Source organism: Phoxinus phoxinus (assembly GCF_949152265.1).
Source record: "Phoxinus phoxinus genome assembly, chromosome: 19".
NCBI lineage: Eukaryota > Metazoa > Chordata > Actinopteri > Cypriniformes > Leuciscidae > Phoxinus > Phoxinus phoxinus.
Genome location: NC_136894.1, coordinates 25,655,896 through 25,676,082, shown reverse-complemented (window position 1 = coordinate 25,676,082; position 20,187 = coordinate 25,655,896). Strand labels below are relative to the sequence as shown.

General features: G+C 38.2%; 1 protein-coding gene across 2 annotated transcripts in view; it reads right to left on the bottom strand.

Annotated features, from left to right (window-relative positions):
- col11a2 (collagen, type XI, alpha 2) overlaps positions 1-19,852 on the bottom strand; it is a 34,664-nt gene extending 14,812 nt beyond the window's left edge. The window contains exons 1-12 of one of the 2 annotated variants that reach the window (XM_079589773.1): positions 19,154-19,852; positions 12,832-12,993; positions 11,903-12,113; positions 11,451-11,613; positions 10,416-10,538; positions 6,347-7,240; positions 4,914-5,042; positions 3,156-3,377; positions 1,072-1,125; positions 808-849; positions 387-449; positions 131-205 (exon numbers count right to left, since the gene is read on the bottom strand). In XM_079589773.1, coding sequence (XP_079445899.1) covers positions 131-205; positions 387-449; positions 808-849; positions 1,072-1,125; positions 3,156-3,377; positions 4,914-5,042; positions 6,347-7,240; positions 10,416-10,538; positions 11,451-11,613; positions 11,903-12,113; positions 12,832-12,993; positions 19,154-19,235 — 2,220 coding nt within the window. In that variant the 5' untranslated portion in view covers positions 19,236-19,852. Of the gene's footprint in view, positions 1-130; positions 206-386; positions 450-807; positions 850-1,071; positions 1,126-3,155; positions 3,378-4,913; positions 5,043-6,346; positions 7,241-9,477; positions 9,583-10,415; positions 10,539-11,450; positions 11,614-11,902; positions 12,114-12,831; positions 12,994-19,153 lie in introns of both variants that reach the window. The other variant, XM_079589774.1, reaches the window with a different exon arrangement.
- Positions 19,853-20,187: the final 335 nt, after the last annotated feature.

Genomic DNA, 20,187 nt, shown 5'->3' with positions numbered 1-20,187 from the left:
AGAACCAACTTGGACTAGCTCAGGAATAAAGTCATATTTGACATCCTGGACAGTAATGGTAAAATGGTGACATCTAGTGGTGAGATGACTTTATGAACACTGAGAATAAGAAAGAGGAAAGAAGACTTACAGGAAGCATGACAGAAGTGCCAGGAGGTCCCGGGACACCGTCCGCTCCAGGTAGACCAGCCTTACCAGTAGGACCCTACAGAAACATCCACTTTGATGAATTAAAATGCTTTCGATTATAACTACATAGTCTTGACGTGAACTTGAAAAAAAGTAGGGAAACAATGAGCACCACAATATATGTATAATGTTTCAAATTAGCATACTCAAAAAACTAAAGCGTTATTTTTGTAAACACACAAAAAATGTCTACTCACCCTCTCACCAGGATCACCAACAGAACCGGGGGGGCCTTGAGGGCCAGAGGAGCCAGGGAGACCCTAAAGCACAGAGAAAATGGCATAAATGAGAGTTTATAAACAACAATTGTGAAACATTTTACCAGCATTTAGTAACAAGTAACTTCTGCTAACTCGCACTGGGCCCTGCCCCAAGCTTAGGATGGCCCTGTGTAGTAAATACTAAGATAAATTCAGGTGGGACACTTTAATGCCATCAAAATTACTGAGGACAAAGTGTCCAAATCAACCTGAATTCACCCTATATGAGGAGGAGGAAAAATAAATTTGCAATGCACAATATGGAGAGCTAGGAAATTAAGTTCTACAATTCAGTTAAAAAAGGTATAGGAATGCTAATTGATCATAAATTCACTCAAAACAATAAAAGTGAACATACTGCTGGTCCTTCTGGTCCAGGTGGCCCTTCAATCAGCATACCCTGTGAGAGAGAGAGTGGCAAAATTAAGAAATTAAAGACAGAAATAATATATTTAGAAAAGTCGTAAACATGCAATAAATCAAAATGTTATTCTGTAGCACCATCTGGTGGTCTGGGTGAATTGCATGTCTTAACAGGTTGTAGTTGTATTTACAATTTCCAAATGTTAACCTTTATCATAATGGTTTTGGCTAATGATTTGACTATGGAAATTATGCTTACAGGTTCAAGGACAGCAGGTTCTCCCTTCTCTCCCTTCAGGGCTCGCACGGAGGCCTGAGGAAAACAGATATGTAACCCAAAACAGAGCCCAGTCAATATACAAAAACAACAAACCAATCGTCCAAGATGTTCAGGTAGTAGCTGAGCATTGTACACCCACCTACATTATAACCCTTGAGTGGTTATGAATGTGACTCATGACTTCCCGTAAACCACTGAAACTCCTTGATACGCCTTGACGGACAATTTATTTGATAAGGAAGTCAAGTAAATACTTAGCTGACAAAGCAGGCTTATAATGCCGCTCATCTGCTGTTGTGAGGCCATCCATCTAAATGTTGCACTTTAGAGACTGAAGTAACCACTATACATTTGTGTTTGCAGATAAGGATCTACAAGTCTACAACACATTAATACATACTGAAGAACTTAGGCGCTGAAGCTCAAACAGTCGTGATGCCTTCCAAGAAGATATACTGCTGTTCAATCCTGATCGAGATTAAAGCTGATCTCAGATCAGCATTAGAGCAGCCGAGTCAACCAATATTGATGGCGCTATGCTGAACTAAGCACTCTATGCAGACTTGCAGAGGAATCTTGAGCAAAGGGGGCAGTGTTCAAGTCTTGTTAAAAACAAGGTTTGCTGACAGGGGAACTATTTCCTGTTGATGACATAACTTGCTAACCCATTACTCTAAGCAAACTTGATTTAGTCTTAGGTAAACATTGACTGCAAATCGAGTCAACTCTTTTGGAAATTGAAGTTCTCTTCCAAAACCTAGTGCACTGTCTTGCTGTGTAATGCCTACCAATGTTATTATCGTTAAAGGGATAGTTCACCCAAAAATGAAAATTCTGTCATAATTTACTCACCTTATGTTGTTCCAAACCTGTATAATTTCTCTTATGTTAAACTAAAAATAATTTTGGTAACCAGACATTTGACAGTAGCCATTGACTTCCATAGTATTTTTTTTTTCCTACTATGAAAGTCAATGGCTACTGTCAACGGTCTGGTTACTGACATTCTTCAAAATATCTTCTTTATATTTCAACAGAAGAAAGAAAATCATACAGGTTTGGAGTAAATGATGACAGAATTAAACATTTTGTGTGAACTAACTCTTTAACTAAAAGAAAAATAATTCCCGTTAATTGAAATAAAAAATATTAGATGAAAAACTTAAACTTAAAAATCTGAAATCTTGTCACGGCAGATTACTGTAACAACAGAAATATTTATTTTAAAAAATGACAGAAGTTACAAAATTACTAAAACAAACTAAATATGAATATAAAAACTAATTCAAAATATTAATAACTATTATAGTATATAAACAATACTAAGATAACACTGCCTACAAAACCCAATAAACTGATAAAGCGCTCGTCATGTTAAGATTTAACTCACAATTGACAGTTTGACTAACATGTTGCTAAGCAAACAATGTGATACTTTAATATTCATGATACATAACTCACATAAATATTGTCAATATTACTTAGATTATTCATTAAGATATTTAATTAGATTATTATCAGTATTTAATCAAATGTACATATATTAAAGAATCCATATTTCTTAATATCTCAACTTGCCAGCTTAGATGTCCTAGAGAAAAGATTCTTGAAAGAAAACAAATACAAGATACAATTTCTGCCTAGGCATAGGTTTTGGAACAGAGCTTAAGTCCTAGACCCAGGGCTGGTTGCATAAAACACCTAATCTTAAAAGTTAGTCATCTCAGTTTTTTTCTTCACAACTGGTCCTAACTTTTTAAAGTCAGTTGCATAAAATGGTTGATCAGTCTAATTTGAATCGGATTATCTGAGGAACTGATTACCTCTTGGCCAACTAGTCTGATTACTAGTTGGTTGAACTAGTTCTTAAGACACAGTCTAAACATAGTGGCTAAGTTTATGCAACTGGCCGCATAACTTAAACTAGCACCAGTGCTTAGCTGGTCTTAACAACTGTCTGCTTCTGCTTGATGCCTCTGCAAGACTTAAAGCCATAGCAAATTCAATTGAAGCTTTTATCAAAGCTTTAAAGGGAATTTGCTGGAAAGCAGAAGGTAACTTACACCTCCCTCATCTGTCACAGCGGACAGGGCAGGGCCAATGGTATCTTCCGTCTTGCTTTCGGAGATGGGCTCACTGTAGTCCTTGTAGGAATAGTCATACTCCTTCATTCCAAAGTCGCTTGTTATGTACTCCTCGGCGAAGGGCTCGTCTGGCGTTTGAGACACCCCTTCACCACCTGTCTTGGTCGTATCCATTTCCTCGACAGCGACGGTCTCGTCCACCTGGGCCGTACCATTGGGAGCAGAGGTAGGGGGTGGGGTGGATGGTTTGGAGGATGGAAGATTACATGATGTGATGGGGTAGGAATGGAGAGAAGATAGGAAAATAGAGAGGAAAAATGGAAATGAGAGGGCAAAGAGACAGAATAATCAGAATAATAGATCTTACCTTTTAAACAGATCATGAGAGAGGAACACACAGATATGGGCACAGGTTTACACACACTCACAGCACACAAACTGATCTCACCCAAACTTCTTCATGTTTAATTTTACAAAGAATTGTTCTCTTTTACCGCTTTATTGTTCAGTCCAAAGGCCTGTTCAAACCAAGAACAATAACTATAAAGATAACTATAGTAATAACTATATTAGCATCCACACCAACAGACGATAACAATTTTAATACATTTTATAGTTTTATTAAAATCACGCACTGACACTTTAAATGCTGTTTAAAGTCGGATGGATTCTGATTGGCTATGTTGTTGATTGTTGTTGTTTTTTTATCATTCATCACTTGGAAAAAAAATAATTCTAAAAGTGATTCCAAAGATATCGTTTCTCTTTGTCGTTATCGTTTTAGCGTTGGCGTGGACTTCCCTATTCTCACAGAATTAGAATGATTCATTATTAAAACCTTATTGTTATGGTGATCCATCTTGATGTGAATGGGCCTTTAGATCGAACATCATGACTAACTAAGCAAAACGTGAGACCATAATTATGAGCGTTGTGCCTCAATTTCTAATTCAAGTCTTTTTTGTGGTGTATTGTCCGGTATTGCTGTTTTCAAATTAATCTATTGATTTACGAGACCACAGAATTACTCAGGTCTATGGAAACACACTTACTTTGAGGCAAAAACTAAAAAGCACTACTTCCTACTAGTCTCTTACCATTATATTGTTGAATATTTCGTTTAACTTTCTGGCCATGTAGATTGTCCATTTCCAAACTATTACTAAACAAATCGTTGAAACTTAAATACAAACCTGACCAAAAAGTCCCACTCTAGACGAAAAATGATTTTTATGGGTCTACCCATAACTAACCCAACTAATTCATTGTTCGCTGGCAGAAAAATGGCTGTATTTGAAGTTTATCAGTTTTTCTGACCTTACTGATTAATAGTGACTGACTCCCAAACATATCTCACTCTTAATAAAAGAAGCTGTCCAGCAACGAATGCATGGTGTTCATTCCATATTTCTTTTGTGATCTCTGTTTCTCAAGATTTTCCTTCTTATGTCAAGATGATGTCACATCCGGTTTTGATATAAGAACAAGGATAAAATCTTAAAGCAAGAGAAATAAGAATCACAAAAGAATACCTGATAAAATGGATGCTATGCATTCATTTCGCAGTTAAGTACAGCACTTCTCATGGCACACGTGGCTGCAGAATTGTTAATTTGTTAAGGTAAAATAAACACAGGCTGGTCTCACCTCCAGTATAACGATTTAAAGCAATCGAGAGACTCTTATAGAGCTTGTTGACTGCTCCATGTCTCTCAGCTATCTATGGGTGTGGGTTACCTGGTTAATGGTTTCTTCATATCCATTCGGATCACTTTCTGGCTGTGGGGACGCCTCTTCTTCTACTGTGTAATAATAATCGGTCTCTGTGGGGGTGTGGTCAGCCTCTGAGTAAGCAGGATCTACGTCCTGAGGCCAAGAGGTGGGAGGGGTCGGGGAGGAGGTAAGCAGATTTGAAGGAGAGAGATTGATTAGTATAAAAACAAGCTCAGGTCTGATGAACTTGTCACATGCAGAAAGAAGAGATCAATGTGCCTTTGCCGATAGAAGACGACACGTCTTCTGGCAAAAAGCCATTGTTCTCGTGTCATAGTAAAATCAGAACAGGAAACTTTTGCAGCTGGAATCAAAAATCTTAGAATAAACCTTTGCGTCGTGAAAGGCTTATTTTATTCACCAAGATTTGCTGTCCCAGACAGACTTTCCTTTTAACCTGATTTGCTTTAATAAGCCACATTGCCATGTCAAGCTAAAAAAATATAGTCAAGTTGGGTCAAAACTTGACTTTATAGGTGTTGACGTTAGTGGCAATGGTCACTGGACCATTGAAACACAACACACACCATTAATAAAACAACTTTTGGGCATTTGTCCACAATTTCACGGGACAGATCTTCAACAAAGACAGAAAGAATTGATAATCATGGAGTGCAGCATCGCAGAGTCAATATTTTAAGTAGTATATTTTCTGTGAAACTGCTTCTCTCATATTTCATTCACAGGACAGCATTTAATAAACAACACATAGAAGAGAAACAGGCTGAAATCAGAAAGTGAGATGGAGAAAGAGACTCGTTGTGTCATGTGTAACATTGAGCTCTACCAATGACTCATTAATCTGTGCGATCTTATGACTCAACTGACCACATGCTCTAATCGGCATTACCTGGTAAACTACTTTCTACAAACTAACCAGTTAGAGAGTGTAGATTTGGAGTGACAGGAAATAAAATGGAAGAGAAACAAAAAGACTGTACAAATAGCCATGCGGTGATGACAGTCTATACCGCTTATCATATCCTTCTAATGATCACGCGGATCATTTGGTATATGAAAGGGTGGAGGAGATCCAGCGAGTCTGTATGTCTCCAACCTCACAGCTGGTCAATGTCATGATACCTTTATGGTTTTACACACTGTTTTCTGAATTTGTATTAACCTGATGGAAAGTATAATGGAAAAATCAATTGAAAATTGAAAATTTTTCACATTAACATTAATCATAAAATGTATGCAAAACCTGAAAGGTACGATGTAGGATCTTATTCAAAAAGCACCTCAGAGTACGTGTTGTATCTGTTATCTTTCCACATTTTCAATGAAGACAAATCCCAGATCAACCTTTACTCTGAGATAAGAATACAGTCCTGAACCAAGACGACGAGGTTGGAAATACAGCTCTGGACGGCCAACACGGGCTCTTGATTTTGTACCTGTTGATAACCATTGGTGGGTTTCTTCTTGGGGATTTCTGGAGAAGAGATGGTCGTGCCACGCACAGCAGTCTTGTCGAAGGGTGGGACATTTTTGGACATTGATTTGACGTTATTGACATCCAAGACCTTAGGTTTTGAAGGGAGAGGCAAAGGCGCAGGGGTAGGTTTGAAAACAACAGGTTTTTGAGTGACGGCCGCTACCTTGGCAGTTTTAGTGACTTGAACTTTGGTCTGAACCTTCTCTCCCAAAGTTTTGGTCGCTTTAGACTTCGCGGGTGGTGCATTGGCTTTCGTTTTGTCTGTCTTGTCTTTGGTTGGTTGTGGTTTGGCCGGCGGTTTAGTTTTTCCCAATTTCGTTGCAGTTGTCTCTGACTTCTTGGTTATTGTTACTTTGGTCACTGCTGCCTTTTCAGTCTTCACTGTTTTTGCACCATTGCCATTAGTTTTAGCTTCTCCGTTTGCCTTTTTCTCTACAGCTGCCTTCCCATTGCCATTGATGTTGACTTTACCATTGCTGCCAGCCTTAGCCTTACCATTAGCATCTTTCCCATTCCCGTTGCTTTTGCCGTTGCCATTACCATTTACTTTAGCCTGACCATTATTTTTTTTCTCCTCAACCGCCTTTCCATTGTCATTAGACTTCTTTTTGTTGTCATTCTTTGGGGCCGGAGTTGCTTTTGGTTTGGCTGCTAGTTTAGAAGCCAAAGTAGGTTTTATCTTTGAAATTAATAATTGCGCTGCAGTAGGTTTGCTCTTTGCAGTTTTGACTGAAGGAGTTGGTTTGGCTTTAGCTGGTTTAGCTGGAGCAGGTTTTTCTGATTTTGCACCAGCAGCGGCTTTGGCTGGGGCATTTTTTTGCTTATCGGCTTTGCCGTTTTTCGCCTTGCCCTCCTATTTGATAAGTATCGTTTTTATTTATTGCATTAAAAAGTGTCGGGTCAGCGTTCATGAAAAGGGAGGGAATGAGAAAGAGATAGAGAGTGGAAGACATCAGGGATGGGTGGGATTGAAAGTAGTGGGGATGGACAGAAAAAGAGAGAGACAACACAATGAATTTAAGATCGCTGGCGCTTGAATGACTGACTGAGATTTCACTGGCATTACTGGATACAGTCAAATGTTCAATCAGATTTATTTGTCACAGTTATATAATGAGTTTAGATTTAGTGAACTTCAATCGTACCTAAAGAAAGAGAAATAATGTGATACTGTTTTCTCCAATAATGCCAATCTCCACATTAAAAAAGCAGCATGTTGTTTGCATGGGGATGTAACGCTGTGAGGCACTGGGGGAAAGTATGCTCAAATAGCATCTGTTGATAAAACTGATGCATGGCTGGTACACTGTGCTGCTCAACCGCACAGAAAGAGTCAAATTAATAGACAGGAAGTGAGATAGTCATATTACACCATTCATAATCCCGTTGCATGTATCGAATCTTTAAAGAAAACTGTTTTAGACAAAGAACATAAAAATTGTAATACTAATCAATGAGAAAGGAATGAATGGCGTAGACTACTCGGAATCAGGTGACAAGCAGAAGCACAAACTGCAGAGATATAAACAGGCATATTAATTGAAGACTTGTCTACATGTTGACATATACTGAGCTAGTAGAAGTTATCTTAACTCATAGTGAAATACACACTTCAAGCTATTTAAACATTGCAGGCTAGATACAGACATGACTGAAAAACAGCACTAAAAATAAGTGAGAGGACAATGTTGGCCAAAGTGAAAGTAAACCTAAGAAGTGAAGAGATTGATATGAATAAACACATAGACACAGACGCTCGTTGTTCATAATAACAAATCAGAGTGACACAAGACACAAGAGAACTCACGCCACAGGTGAAACGTGAAAACATGCACATACCAGATTTTAGGAAGAGTAATGCCATGCAACTGTGAAGAATAAAAAGTGGTTTCCTCGAAAACCTCTGTGGGCTATTCTGTTATATCATCAAATCAATAAGTTACAATAGCATCATTGACATTTGGTCATATACTGAAAATCAATTTGGTTAAATTACTATATTGTAGTAATTAACCAGAAAAGTAAAGGTAAAAAGTCAGGTAAATCAGAATTAAACTAGCTAATGTAAATATTACATTTAAATATATATTTAAAAAAATTTAAATATGAACTAAACTAAGTCACAAGAATTCCTAAATATAATAGATACTTGGATGTAATAACACTTTCCTCTCTGTTTAGTAAATTCATATTTTTACTTCTTTCTCTACAGCTGTTGGTTTAACACAGTGGGGCCATGATCTGTGCGTGATATGGTGTGTGTGTGTGTGTGTGTGTGTGTGTGTGTGTGTGTGTGTGTGTGTATGTGTGCCTCCAGTGCCCCATTAAAATCCACATACACACAATCATGTACTAACCAACACAAACATTGACACTATACAGATACAAATATGAAAAAGGACAACAAGTAGGTAACACAAGCAACATCAATATAGTGTTATAGGTGAGGAGGGGTGAGGTGAAACGAGGTGGCGTACAGAAAGAGGTGGGACATCATCACATGTCGATGCAAATATGAGTGAACAGAAAGGAGAGGATGACTTTATTCAACTGAAAAAGACGGGTAAGTTTAACATTACACTTGTTGTGTTCAATTGTGTCATCACATCTATTTTGTTTTGTTTGTTCAATACAAGTTTATACTTGAAATTTGAGATGTAAATATGAAAATATTTGCCATTGAATGACCGATGTAAACAACACTACTGATGTTGTTGGAATATTTGACTTCTGATTGGTGTTCTTTCTTACATGTACTTGCAAACTAAATTCTGATTCGTCTTTTCTTTCTTGTTATATTACTTTTCAGTTTTCTTAATCATCATGTACAAACATCTAAAAAAAAATTAAGTACATTTTCTGACTCTGTCTTGTTTTAAGTATAAACCTAATTAAATAGATTTATTTTGTTACAGGGATGTTTAGATATTTTTTTATGTAAATGTTTTATGTTTTTGTACTGTACCTGAAACTTTAAGACTACTGATATTTCCTTTAGAAAATGCAAATATAATATTTCTTCATAACTCATGCCATCTCTTTCTCCTCCTCTCTTTTCTGATTCACTCCATTTCCGCGCTCCCTCTTTACCTGTTCGGTGAGTGTCCCGGCTGTGACGGATTTGGAGGGAGGGACACTCGTAGTTCCTTCATAATAATAGGGGTATTCATAATCATCCCGCTCTTCATCAAAGTACTGAGAGACATGGGGGGAGAGAGACGAGGAGTGAAGCCAGAGGAATGCGGGGAAGGAGAGAGAGGGCATGTGAGTGACAGTAAGAGAATGTAGCAAATGACAAGAGTGAACAAAGAAGACTTTGGAAAGAAAAAAACAAATGAGAGAATAATACGGAGAGAGGAGACACAAGTTATGGATGAGTAAAATAAGATGTAGGAACTAGAAATGAGGGTCTTAGCAAAGGCAGGATGAAAGCATGATGGTTTATTATTTTGTTCATCAGACTCATGGGTTTGAGTAGCAATTACTGCAAAACACAATGAGAACTTCAATGAACGAAAAAAAATGCATTCATTCAAACTGCATCAGAATAAAGCACCTTTGATGACGTGGAAGAGCTGTGGATGTATGAAAATGCAATGTAGGGCAGTGATGTGGATATCTGACTCAAATCAGGGTGCTCTATATACTGTATGTGTAATATAATACTAATGTGCTATGAAACATTGAAAATCTAGACTTGTGTGCAGAATTTTCAGAACATTAATAATTAGCTGGCATTCTGATGTGAGATCTTTTAACATTTACAATGTAATTTTTGTCCCATATTTATCCAAGCATTTAGTGAAAGTCCAATCCAAGTCAAATACAGGTGCAGATTTCGAACGGCATGATTAATGACTTGAATATTTGGATGCCATTTGGTGACTTGTACAAATATGATGCATTGGGATGAGTTGGATTAACATACTTTAAACTAACCATCAAACACTTGATACTAGTGAAACTCCATCTATATATCTCACATCAGGACGCGCTGCCCCGTTTTAAAAATGTGCTGTGGTACTCACGTAGGTGTTTGGGTCCTGGGACTGGACTTTGGGCAGAGGGGAGTCACAGTCAGGGCTGTAGTGCTCGCAGAAGTCAAAGGCGGCCTGAGGGTTGGATGCGATCAGCAGTTGCTGGATCTCACCCTGGAGAGAAGCACAGAAAAAGAGGCGATATCAGTTTGCTGCCTGGAACCTGGGCTCAAAATCAGGCCAACTGGGATAGTACGGCATTTAATATGTGCAAAATTAATTTATCGTGAAATTAGCAGTTTGAAATTAAATGGCACCTATTGTGGCCTTTTTTGTTTTTTGGGGTCTACTACAATAGGTTTTCATGCTTGAATGTTTAAGAAACACATTATTTTTCACATATTTTACATAATCGCAGCACTTCTCTTCCCAGTCTGTCAGTAACGCTCTGTTTAGTTCCGGTCTCTATGAAGCCCCTCCTTCTGAAACCGCAATGTGCTCTGATTGGTCGGCTGGACCAGAATGTTGTGATTGGTCAACTGCTTGAAGTGTGTTTTAGAAATGTCAGAACTGTTTAACATGTGATTCACTGAATATGTAAGCTAAGATTAAAGTCGACATAAAATGACATTTGCAACCCATTTAATGTTCATAATGTGACATATTTTAGAGAAAAAAGGAGAGAAAAAAGACAGAAACGGCTTAGACTAGTCTTAAAAGTTAGTCATACATTTTTTTCCTGGTTATAACTATTTTAAGTCATTTACATCAAAAGGTTGATTGGTCTAATTTGAATCCGAAAAGTGAGACTGATTAGCCCTAACTGCCAGTTGGTAAAACTCCTTTTTAAGACACAGTCTTAACATAACGGTTATGTTTATGTAACTGGCTCTAGAATGTGCAATAAAATAGTAAATAAAGTCAGTTTTGATTTCGTGGTGACTTAAACAATTCTTTAGCTGCCTATAACATCACTATAGATTGTAGTTCATTTCGTGCATATACAATTGGCTTAATTGTCATCTATCAATCACAAAGTGTGTATCACAGAATTTCTTAATAACTCATTGCACAGGTGTACCAGACCTGGAAGACCTCCTCATCCAGGAGACGGGCTCCAAAGACAGTGATGCCCTTGGTGTCCAAGACTGGGTTGTTGCTACGCGGCAGAGCTTTGGTTATACGATTCTTGCAGTCAAGGATCAGAGTGATGTTCTTCTTCTGCACAGAAATGGCTATGCGGTGCCACCTATAGGATGGGATGAGATCAGATACAATATTGAAGGTTTTAATGAGAATGAACCAGGCAGACAGTCACAAAGGAGTTGCTGCATAGTTTGTGGGTTTGCCAAGTGACTGTAAGGAACCTTTGTCCCTGCGTACAAAATGTATTAGTCTAAATAGTGATATTTACTATTCAACCAACAGTTACACATCACACAGCTTGAAAACTAACAGCAACACAATAACTATATGATATCTGAAACTGTTATTGACACAGATGGGCTGATGGGGCTCAGCAGGGGTTGGTTACTGACTTGCCGTCAGCCAGGTTGACCCCTTTGAACAGTGGGTAGTCCTCTGGGGCGGGTTTGCGATTCTGGTCCTCGTACAGGAAGATAGGTGAGCGTCCCAACTCTAGACCGAGCTGCTGTACACCTTGCTCATTGTAGATGGACAGCAGGAAGGCCTGAAGACCAGCCTTGGCCTTCACCAGAGTCATAATGGAGAAGTTCTCAGGGAAACGTCCTACAGGAAAGATTTTTTTTTTTTTTTTAGTCTGATACATGCAGATTTGAGACAGTAAAGTAGCTTATTTCAGGCACAGATTCATTTGCAGTCTGGATGAAACCTATGATTCATGACTCAACTTGCATAAATTGTACTCATTTCATTGACGCTAACATTCAGATTTAGCGTTAACTGTGCAACCGTCTCATTAGCCACTGAAAAGCTCTCATCCTGCTTTAGAGGAGTAATTGCATGTTAGCGTCCCAAATGATTTTCACCCAGACCAATAATCTTTCTAAGCATAACAAAACAACATCCATATAAAAACTCTTGAAAGCAGTCTGAGAATAAATCTGTCACAAAACAATAAAATAATATGAATTACAACCCAAATAATTTCCCACATTATGAATATAATATAATAAATTCAAAATAATCAAAATGTGAAATTCCTAATTATATATACAAACATTTAAAAAAGTATGCAGTCTTCAGTTTTTACAAGTCTCAGCACTTTCCTAACATTTCAAGCCTTTCAATTATGAGCAATCTTTCGCTCAAATCATAGCCTTGTCTTTTTTGAAATCCTTCATATTCCAGACACATACTGAAAAAACCTTTTCAGATACATATCACAATGAGATCCTGTTGTTATTTGTATAGATAAAACATAACCTTACAGAATTGTGTGTCTATGAACCCAGCATTAAAACTATGAGGTATTAAAGAAATGTACCTGAGAATAGTTGTTTGGTGGGGGCAGAGATCTGGGCTTTCTTATTGATGCGGTAGGCATGATCAGGAGTGCCGGCCCGGCGGGAGGTACAGAAGCCCGGAACCTTCTGCACGCCTTCGGGGAGGGAAGGCAACTGCAGCACCCGCAAAACATCTATTGGATCTGCAGGAGTGAAAGAGTTTTTAGATTCTAGATTCAAAGAGAACGCCGACGGCATACATTATTTTAGTCTGAGCTTTGCAAATAATACAACTTTATATTTAGACATGCGCTTGTTTCTGCAAACACTACACAGCTCAAAATATTGCCAAAAATGTATTGGGAAAGTGGCGTAAATAGATGTTGAATCCTTCAAAAGGCCCCACACAGACAGGTTTTGAAATTGTATGTCTATTTCCATCTTCCTATTGCTCTTGGCAGCTCTTAATGTGAATCCCGATGCCATCTGCTCAGCCCACAATGTGTACTACATTATTAACTGTCTAAAACTATGTTAAACTCTCTAACAAGACTTAATGCTTCTGCAACACATATTTGAGGTTAAACACGTTTGGCTCTGTCTCCATACACTCTTTCTTGCTCTTGACAAATCCTTTATTTCCTTTCATTTTAGTGCTGGTACTTTCCTCTAAAGCAGTGCCAGTATTTTTGGTCCCTATAACCACACTGACCAAAATATGGTCTGTGTTGTTACCACAATGGGTAGTCATGTCATTTTATATTTACCAACTTGCATATTCATATTATAGACTGAAAATCTACTTATGTAAACTAATTAGAATGTGTGTACACAGTTAGCCATACAAAGACAGATCTTCATAAGAGGGGAATAGGCTAGAGAGAAGTAGTGGACATTATTCAGTAAAGTGCTGCGGAAACGGTCTGACTCTGAAAGAGGTTCAAGAGTGCAGGGAATACCCGATGGGACTTCTAACTAAAACGCAATGCTTCCTTGATTCTCAAAAGGTGAACCTATTTAAATGCTGGGAGAAAGAGATGAACAAGAAAGAGAAAGTCTCTGGTCACTGTATCGGTTTCCAGAAGAGACAACATACACAATGTATGCCAGTGTTTGAGAGCTGAACCACAGCACTATATGTGCCTTCTTGGCTAAATCGGATTAAATAAGGAGGGAGAAGCCAAAAAAGCATTTACCAAATACAGGAATAAGTGAAAGCATAAATAAAATAAGACATAAAAGAGAATAAAAACTTTACGTACACTTAAAAAAATTTTTTTATTAATAAAATATGATATATTACACTCTTAAAAATAAAGGTTCCAAAATAGGGGTCATAAAAACCATTTTTGGTTCCCAAAAACACTTTTAGTAAACCATTCTAATATATATATATATATATATATATATATATATATATATATATATATATATATATATGTATTACATATTAATAATCTAAAGAACCTTTTTCCACTATAAATAAACTTGTATGAAACAAAATGGTTCTTTATGGAGCCAATGATGACAATAAAGAACCATTATTACATTAAATTTAACAGAATTATTATTTATTTATACACAAACCTTTCTAAAAGTTAATAAAAAACAGAAAACAAATTATGCCATCTCTGTCAGTTGGATTTTTGAACTGACACTTGGTGGAATCAGCGGCCAAATCATCTCAAAATAGCCAAATATCAGCTGATTATCACTAAGCCATGTATTTATTACAAAAGACATTATTTATTCTATTGCATCTACCAAACTCCCAGCACTGAATAGAGATATAAGAACACAAGCAGGATTGCTTAGCAGTGTGCTTTGTAGATTGTAAACGTGTCATTGAATGTCCGAAACCAAGAGTCACTGGATGCTCTCACAAAGCGTTCACACAAACAAACAAACATTGTATGCTCACACAGATTGCAAACACACGAGCAGACAATGGCTTTCAATGAACAAGACTCAGTACAAACATTCCAAACGGTAAGTCAGTGCCAGTCAAGGTGACCCAGACATTTCTAAACAAACTTCCATCAGAGCTGTCATGACCATGCAATGTATGTGAGAGAACATTCCAGAAGATCCAAGAATCGGGTCCTCTTCCTCTTTTTTTTTGACCCTGTACTGTCTCTCCTTCTTGTGAGTTCAAATAACTATGCTAAATACCAGCAAGACATACCACCTGACACCTTGACCTTTCAACCCTCACCTTTACTGTCGCACAAAGATGCCCTTGTTTTGAGTGAGATGGACAATTTGAGGCAACACAGAATGAAGTGAAGGATGAAGATGGAGAAAAGGTTCAACAACATGTAAAAAAAAAAAGGTTCAAGGAGGAGACACTTCTGAGTGTATCAAACAACTGCGACGACTGTGACAACAAACCGCAGAGAGATTCAACTTCAAAAGATGCAGAAGACATGAAGATAAATCCATCATGTCGTCTGGATCCGTCTCGCTTTCTCTTCCCGCCAACCGCAATAGTTAGGCGTGCATGTACAGGCCTGTCCGGAGGTTATAATTTACATCATGGCTCTCTATATTTATGATTTATTTATAATACACAGACAGCTATGCCATCATACCAACTCCTGGCATAATATGGGGTTCCAGAGACATAGCATTTAATGATCACAGATTGCCAAGTGTGTTAGTGTGGTTGATTTTTCTTGATCTTGATGAAAGGTTTAAAAAAAAAAAAACTGAAACAAGTGCATTAACCTGACTACTGATGCTTTCCTTGTCAGGAACTTAAGTTACTAATAAATGTAGTGCTTTTATGACATAAACCATATGAGACGATTAAAGAACAAACAAACGGTAAGAAAGCTCTTAACAACAGGCCAGTATATTTGTGTTGTCTATATAATGTGTCTATTCAATTGTAGTGTTGAAAGCATATAAATTCAATTTTTAAAAATGCGTGTGGCCATATTCTCAAAAGATTCTTTGCTATTTCATCCGATAAATGTTATTCTCATGCCCTAGAGATGGAGGGCCCCTTAGAAGTCGGGTAAGAACTGCATTAGAACATAAACTGTCTTAAACAAAGGCCATAACTTGCTTATACATTCTGTGTCTGAGTCTGTGTGGTTCAGTGTGAGTCAGTGTGGGCACCTCTGCTTGGCACTGCCAGGATGGATACGCTGACCACACGGCCACTATATTAAACATCATGCGAACTAAAAAAGATTGAGCTTCCCACAGCTACTGTATACACCCTTCACTGTAAACCAATGCATTTACTACCCGGAGAAAATGAATAAACTTTACTAGGAAATATCCGAAGAATTAGTCAGACTGGTAATATGGTTATAGCAAAGTTTTGTCAAACATTTTGAATTAGTCTAGAAAAAATTGTTGTTGACAATTAATCACCTTTATATTCTTTTGTGATCCTAAGCACACAAGTGTGAAAACACAGACAACTTTCATCAACTTCAAACGGATGCGACCATAAATCAAGCGCAACTACTGTCTGTGAGACATCGAAAAGTTGAAATTCCCTTTAATAAAAAAGCCAGACTAAAGGATGAGGGTGCTTATTATGTGCTCAGTGAATCTTTTAGATGTGGTGCTGTTGAGTTAAAAGCTTGAGCATGTGTTGGGCCCTCTTGTGGTGAGTCGTCTGCATTCCAAAAAAGACAATTTTAAACAAAACATTTTGATAGGATGTAAAACCTGCTGCAAACAAACCTGGTAAAGACATTTTAATTGGATGTTTTCATCCCAGAATAACTATCTGCATAAAACTGTAAAGGCGATCCTGTGATCTAATTAAGGTATGAATGGCTCAAATCATTACGGCAACTTTCTATGACCTTCTATGAGCCGAAAAAGAACCCTTGTTCGGACTGAACCTAGAAGACATGATGACTAACTATCTCTCTGAAACATACCACAAAGCTGCGCTTCTTCAACCAGAGGAACTGTATTGTTGTACACAGAGCATCTGTGAAAGTGTGAGGCTTCTGAGGCCTTGTTGTGGTCAAAGTGTGGAAAGGATTTTACAGCTGGATGACTAGCATAAGTCTGATCACCTAGAAAACTAACAGCGCAATTCATTTGAGGTATCATTCATGCACAAACAATACAGGACAAGTTATTAGTTTAACAGTATGCACAATGGTAACAGTGACCCTATTGTGCCCTTTCCATACATAAATAACAAATTCAACAAATCTAATAAGGGATCTGAAGAGGAAACTTTGGCCTTCGTATTCCAAATTGACTTCAGGACAAGGGGTAAGTTAGTGAGGGGGAAGATTAGGAATGAAAGTAACTTTCATTTCACGAAACTGTCAGGAATGACGGACACACCCGTGAGGACAGTCTTTTCTCACGTGCTACGAATACACACACGAATATTCCGGGCATTTCCTTCACACACAGTGGCTCCATTCAGTCCTCAGCACTGCATTTGGTTGAGGGTGTTTTGGTTAACAGAAGTGAGACAGACTGTTCTTTGAGAGTGCTGCCTTTGAAATGAGGTTGAAGGAACATCCATGTTTAAAAAAATATTCCCCACCTAAAAATCACGGCGGTCTCAAAAGTCTGTCTGCTGTCCCCGATTCAACATTATGGAACAATGTTGGACGCTTGAGGACACTAGCAGAAATAAATGGACTTGGACATAAAAGTAAATACTAAATAGTGGCTTTGGTTTAGCCTACATAGGCCTACTATTTTGGGGTTCACCATTTTTAACAACATAAGTTGGTTTGTTTCTTATTCGCAATTTTTAAATCACATTTGATTCGTCACCCAGAAACAGCAGGCTGAGGAATATTCAGTGCAACTTTCACTGGCCTAAAACTGGCATACTGTGGAAAATCCTTCAGGTGTAGCCCAACAGATGTGTGCGTTTACACAAATATCACTGAGCTCACACACCCAGACACTAACTCATTCACTACATCTCTCTGAACCACAGGGAAGAATAATTACCCACTCATGTGAGGCACAAATATTCAGACTTCCTCCAAATACACAAGGGAAGAAACGGGGAGAAAAAGTGCGATCAAATCAGCAATCTGGAATTACATCCATACCCGAGGGACGTTAGGTGCGCCGCGAGCCATCATTCAGTGTTTGTTATTGACGTTTTTTTGTAATTCAACTATACTCACATTAAATCTGAATCAAATCTGTACTCATTTCGGTATGAAAAGGCATTATATCTGATTATGTCTACTGCTACTTACTGTACAAAAACGTCTTTGGAAAAACAGCAGAATCTCGTCTCGAGCGCCACTCACCCAGTAGTGGTTGACACTAGAAGCGCAGTTTTTCTTTATTGTTTTACAGCTAAGGATATTTGTATATCTTTTAATCTTTTAATGTGCACCTGGTCGCGTGTTGTAAATGAAATAAATAACTGACTAAAAAAACAGTATTTTTTAATAATAAAAAAAAGCATTTTAAAAAAACGGGTTAACAAGATTTGTGAAGAAGAACAGCGACAATCTTATTCATAAAAATAAAAGTAGCATACACAGTGCGGAACAAGTGTCAAATAGTAGCCAACAATTAAGCGAAAATGTTGAACAAACTTTGTATTACTTAATAAAACAATATAAATTAACTTGAAATATTTGATTTGAGAAATTTTTTTAAAGAGACCCCAAAGAGACCCTCATAAAGTGAATACTCAGAATATATATTCAGAAATATTTGATACATTCTGAAATGTTCTGAATCCAGAGAAGCATCCCAGAGACCACAATTAGCTTGATAAAATTATTAATAATACTAATCTGATAAAAACAAATTAAAATAAAAGTGTAAATATATTTTTTTACATATCGTTTGACATTCACGAGTAGCTACGATTAGGGTACATGATGTATTCATTGTTTGCACAAACAACAACAAACGACGCGTCAAGGTGCTGCGCGCTGAACTGAAGTTGGAAGCAGGAGGTGAAACCCTGTCAGTGAAGCACCGTCCTATCCTCTGCCCCCGCCGGGATGCCACACTACATGTGTGCCAACGAGGCCTGGAGCAACTCATGGGCCTATACTTGTGTGTAGCTATATTTCAGCTCATGACAAATTCTGACAAGATAAACGAATGCTGAAGGGACACCAACGAAACCTGCCAATGTGAGCTCACCAAAAGATCCACAAGAATATAGCTAAACTATCAACAAAATTAAGAGTAGGCTACAACATAACTGAGAACTGAACCACCTAAAGATACGTTAAAAACATATAAGCATCAACAGTCACCTGTAATCTCACCGTTTTGCCCATGGTGCGTAAAAGCGCATCAGCGCCAAATGCTGTATTGAGGTATAATAACCTGTACATGAATCATGTCAAATCCCATAAACACCCCAAAAAGCAAAACGCTCACCTGCTTGTGCCAGAGTAAGGCACAGGAGGAGCACGAACGAGGTCTCCATGCACCACGGCCTCCGCTTCTTCCGAATATCCATAGTTCCCAAGTTTTTTGACCGGTTTAGACTACAAGGCAGGACGATTTCAAAATGAGCTTTTCGTTCGTTCTCTCTCAGTAACTGGCTTTTAGGGAGCCTGTAAGGAACTTGGTGCGCTTTAAGAGACGCACACCCACCTTGCACTTCAATAAGTTATCTGTGTTATGTACAAAACTTAAAGAGAAAGAAGGGAACGGGTAATAAATATGCAGTTTTACAGCTTGTAACCCCTAATGTTAGAGCCCCATTGAGTCTGAGTGAACAGAAAAGCGGAGAGAGCAGAGAGAGACTTCAAATCACTCTCTCTCAATCTCTCTCTTTCTCTCTCCCTCTTCTTACTTTCTCCCACGAAATGCGAGGGAGCGTGTGCGTGCGTGTGCGTGTGTGTGTGTGTGGAGAGAGAGTGAATGAGAGGGTAGAGAGTAAAAAAAGAGGGAGGGAAAGTCATGCATACGGGCTTCTGCGGTTTTCTACACGATCGTTACTTGTCGACAGACGTGCATTTCAAGAAATCATCAAGGATCTATATGGCCCAAAATATCTGCATTCATCAAATGAGCTGTTTTATGTTGACGTGCCAGCGATTGGCATGTAGATCAGTCAGTTCATTTCTCTCTATTTATTTCTGTTAGACAGCTGAACCATGCAGGACCGATGGGTCCGTAGGCATGAAGAATTTCGGTAGCCAATCAGATCGTTATCCGCTCGTGACGTCACACACACCCTCAGTCTTTCCTGCCCTTGTCATGGCTAGTCGGTTTAGCAGGACCACGCCAGCAGGTACGAAACGAAATGAACGTTTAGCCCTGTCAGCAAAACTTTTTTTCACTTAGTCATAGACAATTATTGAAGAAATGTTTATGCAAATTACGAATGACTTTCACAATTCGGTTCGTATCGCGCAACGTGGAACAAAACGCAGATTTTCGTAATAGACATGTGTGATGTGAAA